This window comes from Myotis brandtii, unplaced genomic scaffold (genome assembly GCF_000412655.1).
Source record: "Myotis brandtii unplaced genomic scaffold, ASM41265v1 scaffold490, whole genome shotgun sequence".
In the NCBI taxonomy this organism is placed as follows: Eukaryota; Metazoa; Chordata; class Mammalia; order Chiroptera; family Vespertilionidae; genus Myotis; species Myotis brandtii.
The window spans coordinates 1,276,363-1,288,410 of record NW_005368708.1 but is presented as its reverse complement, the minus strand read 5'-3'; the positions used below and the strand labels follow the sequence as shown (position 1 = coordinate 1,288,410).

Here is a 12,048-nt window from a genome sequence, read left to right as displayed (position 1 = left end):
AAAGATGTTTTTATTTAATTGCTCTGAGGTGAGCATAGTCATCAGTATTTATCTTGAAACAATCAGCAAATTTATAGAAAGGTGAGAAGTACAGTCTAAAGAACTTTTTCTTTGTCATTTTTCTGAGTCATTCTGATGCTCCATCATTCATGATTACTTTAGTGTGTATTTTCTACAAACAAGGATTTTTCTGCATAACCACTATGTAACCACCCAAATCAGGAAATGTCACTTCCGGGTTTTTACTCTCTTAATTCTCAGACCCTATTCTGGTTTTACCATATGTCCCAAGAATATCTTTTTTAGCGAAAGGATCCAGTTCAGATTCACATGTTGCATTATCAACCATTCCCACCTCAATGCTGACTCCTACAGATTGCTAGTTATTTGCAAGCTACCAAACATTTCCTTTCATAAAGAACAACACCCACAATCTTTTCTTTTCACTGCTTGGAAGCTCTTATTTCTTCAGTAAACGGCAAATAATTGGTGGGGTCCTGGCTCTGTTTCCAGTCTCCCAGGTGATCATGCTGCTTTCACAGCAGCACCCAGTCTTCTTTTGCTGAAGGCAATTTGGTATCATTAAAATATCTAAAAATTTTCTTTTACCCTGTTATTCAGCTTTCATTTTGAAAGCAAATAAGCCCAGCTGTGGTGGCTCAGTGGTTGAGCATCAACCTATGAACCAGGAGGTCATGGTTCAATTCCTGGCCGGGGCACATGCTCAAGTTTCGGGCTCGATCCCCAGTAGGGGGGATGTAGGAGGCAGCCAATCAATGATTCTCTCTCATCATTCATGTTTCTCTCTCTCCCTCTCCCTTCCTCTCTGAAATCAATAAAAATATATTAACAAACAAAAAAAGCAAATAAGAACTTCTTGGAGCCTTTCTTGGATTTGCAAATGCCCCTAAAAATCATATGCTCCAGTGTCCATGCAACAACTAACTCCTGCATGAATCTGTGTGCCTGCATGCTCAAATGTGTTGTTGTTTGTCTTTAAAAGCGTGAAGGAAGAAGTGTTTTGGAGGAACTACTTTTACCGTGTGTCCCTGATTAAGCAGTCAGCCCAGCTCACTGCTCTGGCCGCCCAGCAGCAGGCCGCCGGAAAAGAGAAGAGCCATGGCAGAGATGATGCGTTGCCACTGACAGGTATATACAGAGAACTCGCCGTGAAAAGGAGAGTTACTTTTAAAATATTCTTAATGTAGAGACCCTCATGAGCTTGTCATCTTGTATGTACCAGAAATGTCATCATTATCTAAAGGAAAACTCTTCTTTCCAGAAGATAATGCTCTCTCTGACCCAACTCACAAGTCTTCACCAAGCTTTCCTTTACTTTGCTATCTTTTTCTTTCTTCAGGTTTTGTTTTGTTCTGTTTTTGAATACGTTTGTATTAATTTCAGAGAGAGGAAGGGAGAGGGAGAGGGAGAGAGAAACATCAATGAAGAGAGATAATCATTGATTGGCTGCCTCCTGCACACCCTGTACTGGAGATCAAGACCAAAACCCAGGCATGTGCCCTGACCAGGAATTGAATCAGTGAACCAGTGACTTCTTGGTTCATGGGTCAATGCTCAACCACTGACCCACACCAGCTAGGCTATTTTGTTATATTTTTAACATTTCATGACTATCTGCATTGTATAGGTACTATTTACAACTGGAGACTTTTCCATTCATGGAATTTTAAATAATTATGCATAGTGGTGTGTCATAAGGGTCGGGTTGTTCAGACCACTTATGTAATGAAATTGCTCTGCACAGTGAAATTTGGCATTTTATATATAGATGTGTATATGAATCCAAGTGCCTATCATTCTTTTGTATTTCCTTTTATTAACTTTTTTGGAAAATGCAATTTTACCAAATACTGCCCTTGTAACCAAAAGGGCGTAAGACAGGGCTCATTAAAGACTGTATTATCTAGTAAGGTTTATAAGATAGCAAAATGTAGCCATGAGAAAAGGAGAAGCTGTAATTGAGCATTGCACTTTACTTTGAACTTTCCAGCATTTGTGACAAGAGGAAAACTTGGTAAATAACTTAATTCTCATTATCCTAAAAGAAAGAGCAGAACTATTCTTTGATGGATTTTGCTAACACTGAAGTAAAAAAATTTATTTCCTGCTGACAGTCTTGTATAAGGGGCATTGAATATGATGACATGTTTAAGAAATCCCCAAAAGAAAGAGGTTGAGATGGTTTCACCTGGCTATTTCTTATAATAATGTAAAAAGTGAAAACATAACATTAAAAGTTCATTTCTGTAAATTATCTAGTATCATTAAACTTGTTTACTTTTTAGTTGTCATTATTATGTGTATTCAGAATTGAATCAAGCAATTATTGTCTCTTTTATTCTCACTTCTTAGAGGCAGTACGGCCCAAAACGCCACCTGTTGTAATCAAATCTCAGCTTAAAACTCAAGAGGTAATACAGTTTTACATTGTACCTAGTAGTTGATGTCTGGAAATGAAGTCACTGTGTTAACTATCTGAGATACCATTTCAAATGACTTATGAATACAGGTCTTATCTGAAGAAGAGGGGTCCAGTACTTGTATAGTTAAGGACCTACAGCTCAGACTTGAGGCGATTCCCTGGCATAAATCATTCTAGGTGTGCTCATCGGGGATTGGACAGAATGATTGGAGTGATCCAAGCTGTGAATGAACACAATAGATTCAGGTTGTAACTTGTTTCGTTACCAATCAACTGTGCAGGTTAGAAGGTTGGAGAGCAGTGATTATTGGATTAGCAGAGGGAGGAAACGAAAATGATGTTGTATTAAACTGTGAGGTGACCATGAACAAGAGGTCTAGCCCAGTGATGGCGAACCTATGACACGCGTGTCAGAGGTGACACTCGAACTCATTTTTTGGGTTGATTTTTCTTTGCTAAATGACATTTAAATATATAAAATAAATATCAAAAATATAAGTCTTTGTTTTACTATGGTTGCAAATATCAAAAAATTTATATATGTGACACGGCACCAGAGTTAAGTTAGGGTTTTTCAAAATGCTGACACGCGGAGCTCAAAAGGTTCGCCATCACTGGTCTAGCCTATAAAGGTCACTTAGAAAACTGTTTCCAGAGCTTATTTGTTGCATTTCAGGATGAAGAGGAGATCTCTACCAGCCCAGGCGTTTCTGAGTTTGTCAGTGACGCCTTCGATGCCTGTAACTTAGATCAGGAGGATCTGAGGAAGGAAATGGAGCAACTGGTGCTTGACAAAAAGCAGGAGGAGACAACCGTATTAGAAGGTACAAAACAAAATAACTGTTCTGTTCCCCAATTCTGATGTTTATTGTAGGTCGTTATTATGAAGCAGGTGTACAAAAATATGCTATAACTTTTGCATTAGAATTGTTTCTCTGTTCACTAGAAGTATTCTAGCACGCATGACCAGATCTCACGCCCCTGTGCTCTAAACATGCACAGAAGCATAGAGAGGAGAAACTGAGGCCCAGTGATGCATCCCAGGCCTCTCAGCCCAAGGACAAGTGGCCAGGATTAGAGAAGAAAGCAAGTACACCTTTCATGTGGAGACGTTGCCCTCTGGCGCTCTGCTTTAAAAGCAGGCATCCTCCTTAGGTTTATGCTTGTATCTAGAAGCTTCTTTTACTAGCTGCTGTGTGCCACAAAAGCATTGCTTCTGGGAAGAAGCAGGCTGCCTCTAAAATACTAAAGTAATTTAGAAAAAAAGTGCAAGCAGGGGGTTGCTTTCTTTGACATATCAGAACAAATTACTGGCTTTCTACTAGATAAAAAGCAAAGGCTGCCTGTCGGTGTGGCTCAGTGGTTGAGTGACGACCCATGCACCAAGAGGCTGCCAGTTTGATTCCTGGTCAGGGCACATGCCTGGGTTGTGAGCTAGATCCCCAATGGGGGTGTACAGGAGGCAGCCTATCGATGTTTCCCTTTTCATCGATGTTTATCTCTCTCCCTCTCCCTTCCTCTCTCTGTAAAAATCAACTAAAAATCTTAAAAAAAAAAAAAAAAGGCCTGGGCTCATCATTAGATGAAGAGTGTTTCTTGAAGCCTTCTGAGACTTACAATTTACGGAGTTGGCTGTTCCTATAGGTTGTGCAGAAAACACCGGTCAAAAAACTGGCCCGCCTCCCAAAGGCTAGCTCCTGGCTGTTCCAGAGAGCTGTTCTTTCTCTGAATCCCTGCCCTACTTGTAATTTGGGCCACTTAATGTTCTTTTCTATAGTAGTTGTCTTGGCTCTCCAGCTAAATTGTAAGTTCCTCAAGGGCCGTTACACCTTGTCCGGTTGTCCCCTACAGTACCTAACATGGAGCCTGGCCCCCAGTAAGCAATTAGTAAACATTTCTGGGATTGATTGGTTGTTACGCAACACACTTATTTTCCCTTGAGGTCACTGCTGCAAAAAAATTAAAACATTTGGTTATTATTTTCTCTATAGCTATTAAGTTTGCTTATTTTTAAAAGCTTTAGTTTTTAAATAGCTGGTTTATTTTGTTTTCTCACCATGTTATAACACTACACTGCAGATGCTTTGTTCTTTGCATACATACACACACAGGTATATTGAGTGTTCAAGTGGAAAGTTGCAGCTCTAAATCTCAACATGGAAGACAAGTGTGAGAGCTCAGATGGAGCCCACACGAGGGGCCAGGCTTCAGCAAGAGACCGCCTGACTGCTTGTCACTCTCGAGCAGGAGTGAGGAACCTTTTTTCTGCCAAGGGCCATTTGGATATTTATAACATCGTTCACTTAAAATAATTCACTTTATAAATTTATGTTGTTATGAAAAAAGCTCCTAGATTTATTGAATTTCGAGTCCTACCAGCGGTTGCCTTGGCAGGGCCAGACAAAATGATTTTGTGGGCCTTATGTACCCCACCCCTGTTCTAGGGAGACTACTGCTAAAGTGGTTAAGCACAGGCTGTGGAACCTGCAGATCTGGTTCCATATGTATGTCTCGCTGTCAAGCTGTGTGATCTTGGGCAAGTCCCTTAACCTCTCTCAGCCTCCATTTCCCCATCTGTAAAATGTACATAACAGTGGTATCTAGTCCAGGGGTCCTCAAACTACGGCCCGCGGGCCACATGCAAATACAAATATTGTATTTGTTCCCGTTTTGTTTTTTTACTTCAAAGTAAGATATGTGCAGTGTGCATAGGAATTTGTTCATAGGTTTTTTTTTAAACTATAGTCCAGCCCTCCAACGGTCTGAGGGACAGTGAACTGGCCCCCTGTTTAAAGAGTTTGAGGATCCCTGATCTAGTCAATGGATTATTCTAAGGTAGAAAAAAAGCGATAGGTAGAGAATGGTTGGTGCAGTGCCTAACTTAGTAAGTGCTCAAGAAATGTTCGCTGTCTTTGCTATCATTATCATCATTGTTAATGGTAAAAATTAATTTGCAACCAATTATCAATTATCCAGTTAAATTGAAGGAAAAGCAGAGGTCTAGGTAAAGTGAAATAATACCCCAAATCTACTGACAACATCTGATACCTTTGGTTCTACAATTAACAAATTTATCTTTTAATCATTTCTCTTGGTTACTGTTAAAATTTGCTCAATTTTTCTGAGCACACATGGTGAGGAAGCCTAAGATAATCAAAATGATCATGGCTAGGACTTACACAGGTAATTATAGTTGACTGAATTGTTGAAGCCAGCATGATAAATTCAGAGAGAATCTTTTCCTTCTCATCTGTTTCTTTTAGATGATTCTACAGATTGGGAAAAAGAACTACAGCAGGAACTTCAAGAATATGAAGTGGTGACAGAATCAGAGAAACGAGATGAAAACTGGGATAAGGAAATAGAGAAATTGCTGCAGGAAGAAAATTAACTGTTTACTTAAATAAGAATCCTTAACATTCTGTAACTGACATTAAATTCTAGCTGGTAACCCTCGTTGAATCAAAAGGCACAAAGAGTATAACTTTATGAAACTCAAAATTATTCTTTTTTCACATTGAAACTTGCCTCTTTAAAAAATATATAGAACAGTTATTCTAATCATTAAAAAGGGATGCTTTATGTAATATTCCTTTAATATAAATCTAGTTAGAGATGATGTTCTTATGGTCAATATTGATATCTTAGCCACAGAAACACAAGTAAAATTTTAGAATTCTGTTTCTGTGAGATCACAAATCTTCAATTGTCGTTTTCTAAACATTTGTACTTCTTGTTGCACTTTTGTTGATACACTTATGTTAAAGTATTTAATGGATTGATAACTATCAAAATTACCAAATAGTACCAAAGAACTTAAGAGGAAGCACTTTTGGAACTGTTTTCTTGGTAAGTATTTTCTACAATTCCATCTGGAGGCCAGAAGATAAAATAATCCTTTTGATTTTAAAGGTATAAACATCACGAGATTTGCCCTGACCGGTGTGGTTCATTTGGTTGGGCATTGTCCAGTTAACCAAAAGGTTGTCACTTTGATTCCTGGTCAGGGCACATGCATGGGTTTCTCAGGCTTCCATCCCCAATAGGGGGTGTGCAAGAAGCAGCTGATCAATGTTTCTCTTTCACATTGATGTTTCCCTCTCTCTCCCTCTCCCTCTCCATTTCCCTCTCCCTCCCTCTGTCTTTAAAAGTCAGTAAAAAATCATTTTCTTTTTTTTTTTTTAAATCACACAATTTGACGAGAAGCACTGTGCAAAAATATTTTTTTCCTCTGGGGCCTTTTCTTTCTCATTTCTTTTTAACTATATCACATATAATAATACTGTTTTTCTAAATTTCTCATCATGGCTTTTATAAAAAGCAGGGCCTCTCATTTTTTTTGTATTAATGACCATCAAAAGCCTGATCACCTTAAAGTCTCTTGTTCTTTTTAAAATTGTCACCACATAGAAATAACTTTGTCTTAATTAAACTGTCAGTCCTTATAAAATTGTGTTCCTCTGAGTACAACTTATGGAACGTCATTGATCAGTCCTACTTGCATTCTGCTAAACTAGAAGATGGTCATTTTAAAAGAACATGGTGGCTTAACTTCCAAGGCATTTGCTTCCCAAACCCTTCATATTTTTCAAGGAGCCTTTATTTCATAAAGGGGAATAGAATTAAGACAATTCTTTATAAGAAAAATATACACATTAGTCTGTGGTCTTCTGACAAATGTATAGTCAACGAGAGAACTGAGTGTGGGTCCAAGCGTTCATTATTCTTATGTTTGTAGTTTGGGATACACATGTGTGAATGAGCCAGGCTGTCCTCAGCTAGGATGACTTGAATTGTAGCAATAAACTCACATACTCACTCTAGCCGGTTTGGCTCAGTGGATAGAGTGTCGGCCCTCAGACTGAGGGGTCCTGGGTTCAATTCCAGTCAAGGTCTCGGTGGCAGGCTGGATCCCCTACCTGGGAGGCAACCAAGACACATCGATGTTTCTCTCTTTCTATCTCTCCCCCTCCTCTCTACTCTGAAAATCAATGGAAAAATGTATCCTTGGGTGAGGATTGAAAAATAAACTCACATACTCATGAAACCACTGACTCGTTATCAAGAGATTTCCACTGTGTTGCCACAGTTGCTGATTACTGAGTTTGCGTTCACAGATGATAATTGGCAGTTTCTGAAATAATGCTATTAAAGGGAAAGGTTTGTTTATTTGTTCAAACAGAGTTTTTCCTCCATTTTTAACAACTTGCTAAATGTTTTGAAGTTGCTGAAAATCCTAGATATAAGCAGATCAGGATATGACAGTCCTTGGCTCTTAGTATATGCTCTAAAATTGTTATTGATGAATGTTGAATAAATACCAAAAAAAAAGGTTTCAGAGAAAGTTAAAAACCTTAAGTGACAATAGAAGAATGTTACTGTTGTTACTGTCAATTTTATGTGATACTCATTGCATTTAAAAACAACCTAATTGTGCATTGCCCTGCGAGGGGGGAAAAGATAAAATAAGACTATACACAGCATAAAAATAGGCTGTATTTTTATGGATTCATCAAGGAGTAAAATGTTCTTTTGTAAATTATACAGGTAACTGGTGTTACTCCTTTAAAGGGCAAAATGATTTGTAACCATATTTGGTGGAAAATTTCTGAGTAATACATGCCTAGGGCTTAGCCAACAAGGTACACTGAGCATAATAAACACACATAAACCTCACAGAATGTTCAAATATGCACATGTTTCATCACACTACTCACTGCTGGCTCAGAAACCAGTATGAGCTGCCTGTCCTGGGAGTTTGTTAGAAATGCAGGGTCTCGGGCCCTGCCCCACACCTGCTGGCCTAGACTCCATGGAAGTTACAATGGTCTTTAGGGGTGAAATGCACTGGACTAATGTACTGATGCAGTTCAGAATTCTGGTGCTTTTTACTTTTTGCCCAACCACTATCATCCTTGGCTGACAGTATCTTTCTAGTTACAAGTGCCTCCTCTGCTGTTCAGTCGGTACTCACTGTCCACTTCCTTTTCACACTGCCAAATTAAGAGGAGCCAAGTCCCTAGGGGAACACAAATAATCCTGTGAAATCAGATGTTTCCCATATGCACATTTCTAAGGAAAACGATGACACTAAGAAGCACAGAAATGAGGCTCTTGGAAACATTTTACGTGTTTGAGACATTTCTCTGAGCTGCTTGGTGGCATCCAAGGCCTGATGCACCCTGTAGGCTGTAAAGGATGAATGGCCGCCTGTGTGGCATGTTTATGCACATGAAATCAACTACAGAGATAGTTGAAAGGTAGTAGAACATCAAACTAAATCTTTAAAGCCTCCTTTAGGTGCATGGAGCAATATTATACAAGAAATAACATCCACTTTTTTATGGTTATAGCAGTTTGTGGCAAGCATGTCAAATCCTCAGCTGAGTTGACCAGTCTTAGCAGGAGGTTGTGCTCTGCTATGGCAGACTCAGGTACAACATCACAGTTTCCTTATATACTCAAAAGTGGGAAATCTCAATTTGTAATTTGTGAAATGTTAAACTAGAGAAGCTTTTAGGAAATAAAGCAGCAGTTATACTTGTACTCACAGTGCTTTCAAATGCGCTATACCCAAGATGGTTTTCCACGATCAAAATAGTGTTATAAAGAGGATTTTAGAACATGTTAAAGGTTTACCAAAAGAAAACTAATGATTACATTCAACTTGCAATATTTTATTTTCTTCGACTGCTTTGCTATAAAAGCTAGGACTCTGCTTCTATAATTTAAATAATTTTTTTTCTAGTATATTTTATTGATTTTTTACAGAGGGGAAGGGAGAGAGATAGTTAGAAACATCGATGAGAGAGAAACATCGATCAGCTGCCTCCTGCACATCTCCCACTGGGGATATGCCCGCAACCAAGGTACATGCCCTTGACCGGAATCGAACCTGGGACCTTTCAGTCCGCAGAACGACGCTCTATCTACTGAGCCAAACCGGTTTCGGCAATTTAAATAATTTGATAGGGTTGCTCTTTCTGGTATTAAATTTTTTTCCTCCATTTTTAAGTAAACATTTTTTAACTATAAAATAGAGTTTAATTTTAGCAAATTTTGTTTTTGGCTTTTAAAATTATAAGTGGTAGAAATTTTGATGTAGTATACTTTATATAATCAGTTTTATTCAGAAGAAAACAGGCCATTTTAATAAGTGATTACTTCTATACATTGATAAGAAAAAGTTACAAAATGCATGTTACAGTACCCAAAAATGATGACAAATATGCAGGGTGTCTATATATATATACATACACACACACACACATATGTACACACACATACACACACACACACACACACACACACACACACACTTTAACCGCTGATAGCTCAATTGATGTTTCTTTTCAGATTTAACCCATTGGAATTAATAATTATTCAAAGTGTGTATATATTTTTGGGACACCCTTTATATTAATCAAGCTTTGATCACATGCAGTTATATATTTCTTACAAATCATCAAACTATCTGGTCTTCATACTAAGGGATTTGTTTAGATAAAGGCATTTATAATTTCAGTTGTGAAACTTTATTTTTTTACAGCACTTATTCAATGTGTCCTGATTTATTACCAATATGGAAAACTATGTTATATTTATTCTGAAGAAATAAACCTCACTTTTAGTGGTAAGATATGTTATAATGGTTTTTCCTGAATAACTAAAAATTCTATTCTGGTAAAGAGGGCCTGCAAATATTTCAGTTATCTGGTATGTAGGCTCCTATTGTTAGAATTAAAACTGCCTTGAAATAGTGTTAAATCTTAACACATTTTACTTTCATTGTAGACTTCTACTCAAATGCAGTAGGTTGTCCATAATAAAGATCATTCTAATTCACAGTCAGTAGGACTATTCTGACTCAGACTTATTGTGGGATTGTTCCCTCCTCCAGTAGTGATGATATAGAGGGGTGGGCAAAAATAGGTTTACAGTTATAATACAAATAATACAACAATATAAATAACTAGAGGCCCGGTGCACGAATTTGTGCACAGGTGGAGTCCCTCGGCCTGGCTGGCAATCAGGGTCGATGGGGGCCATCTGACCCAGTCCCAATTGGGACCGGCCGGCTGGAGGGAGGGACCGCCCAGCTGGAGGGAGGGACCGCAGGAGGTTGGCTGGCCATGGGAGGTTGGCTGTGGGAGCGCACTGACCACCAGGGGGCAGCTCCTACATTGAGCGTCTCCCCCCTGGTGATCAGTGTGCACCATAGTTACTGTCTGGTCATAACTATCACTTAGGCTTTTATATGTATAGACTAGAGGCCCGGTGCTTGACTTTTGTGCACGGGGGGGGGGGGGTGTCCTCAGCCCAGCCAGCGCCCTCTTGCAATCCAGGACCCCACAGGGAGCAGGCCTAAGCCAGCAGTCGGACATCCCTCTCACAGTCCGGGGCTCACGCAGTCCAGGACCCCTCGCTCCTTACTGCCCGCCTACAGAGGAGGCAAGGGAGGCTCCCGCCACCACCGCTGCGCTCACCAGCTGTGAGCCCAGCTTCTGGCTGAGCGGCACTCCCCTTGTGGGAGCACACTGACCACCAGGGGGCAGCTCCTGCATTGAGTGTCTGCCCCCTGGTGGTCAGTGCGCATCACAGCGAACGGTCGTTCCGCCGTTCAGTCCATTTGCGTATTAGGGTTTTATTATATGGGATAATATAAGAATAAGCTCTGTTTCAGGTACTCACAACTGTAAACCTACTTTTGGCCATGCCATATATTGATCTATCTTGTTCTTTCCTAATAACTATGATGAGCACTTTCTGCTGGCTAGAGCTAACACTCAACAAGGTTAACCAGATCCTGTAAGAATTAAGCCTGTTCTCAATAAAGCTGGAAAATTAAACCCGTGAACTAATAAGTAGAGATTATAGTTCAATTCATAATGGAGAATTTTGGTTACTGCTAAAGTATGCACATTATAATCATAATAATAGCCATTAAGTGTCCAATATTCTCTGCCATTACTGCATTTAGACACTAATCCAGATAGAGCAAAATGGCTATATCACACGACAATTTTAACTCTTTCATGGAGATTGCAGGATATAAAAGTGGTGTGAGAACTGAGCTAAATTGTATGCCCCTATCAAATGAATGTGGCACATGAATACAATAGTGCCACTGCAAAATTAGTGTAAAGTGTTCTTTGTTAATTGAATTAACAATGCATGCTTGTGAAATTAAGGCATGAAAATAGGTAACACTCGCTCTCTCTGCTTCCTGTCGCTGCGTCGGCAAGGTGGGGGAGCCGAGCTAGCTCGAATAAAGACTCTTATGCTATTGCATCGGACTGGCTCCCTGATGTGGGTTCTTGGGGATCCTGAAATCTGGGCATAACATTTGGGGGCGCGTCCGGGATCCCCAAGACCCCCCAATCCGGAGAGTCTTACTGACCGCGGTAAGTGTCTGTGTGTTGTGTATTCTGTTCTCTGTGATATATGTTATCTCTAAGGGACTTTTCCTTTATCTGGAGGAATGGCTTCTAGATGGTACTCACCGTCAAAACTCGGACTGGCTAAGGGTTTGAATCTGGCCTATCTTTTAAAAAAAAAAGGTAGAAGAGAAGCATTCCTAGGCAGTTTTCTACTGCCTCTGTTCA

The 12,048-nt window shown here is 39.5% G+C and overlaps 1 protein-coding gene across 1 annotated transcript in view; it reads left to right on the top strand.

The window, feature by feature from the left end:
• The window catches only part of SYAP1 (synapse associated protein 1), a 31,057-nt gene extending 24,933 nt beyond the window's left edge, over positions 1-6,124 (top strand). Inside the window, exons 7-10 of the mRNA XM_005876635.2 lie at positions 1,004-1,149; positions 2,374-2,432; positions 3,120-3,267; positions 5,707-6,124. Coding sequence (XP_005876697.1) covers positions 1,004-1,149; positions 2,374-2,432; positions 3,120-3,267; positions 5,707-5,834 — 481 coding nt within the window. The 3' untranslated portion in view covers positions 5,835-6,124. The remainder of the gene's footprint in view (positions 1-1,003; positions 1,150-2,373; positions 2,433-3,119; positions 3,268-5,706) is intronic.
• The last annotated feature ends 5,924 nt before the right edge of the window (positions 6,125-12,048 follow it).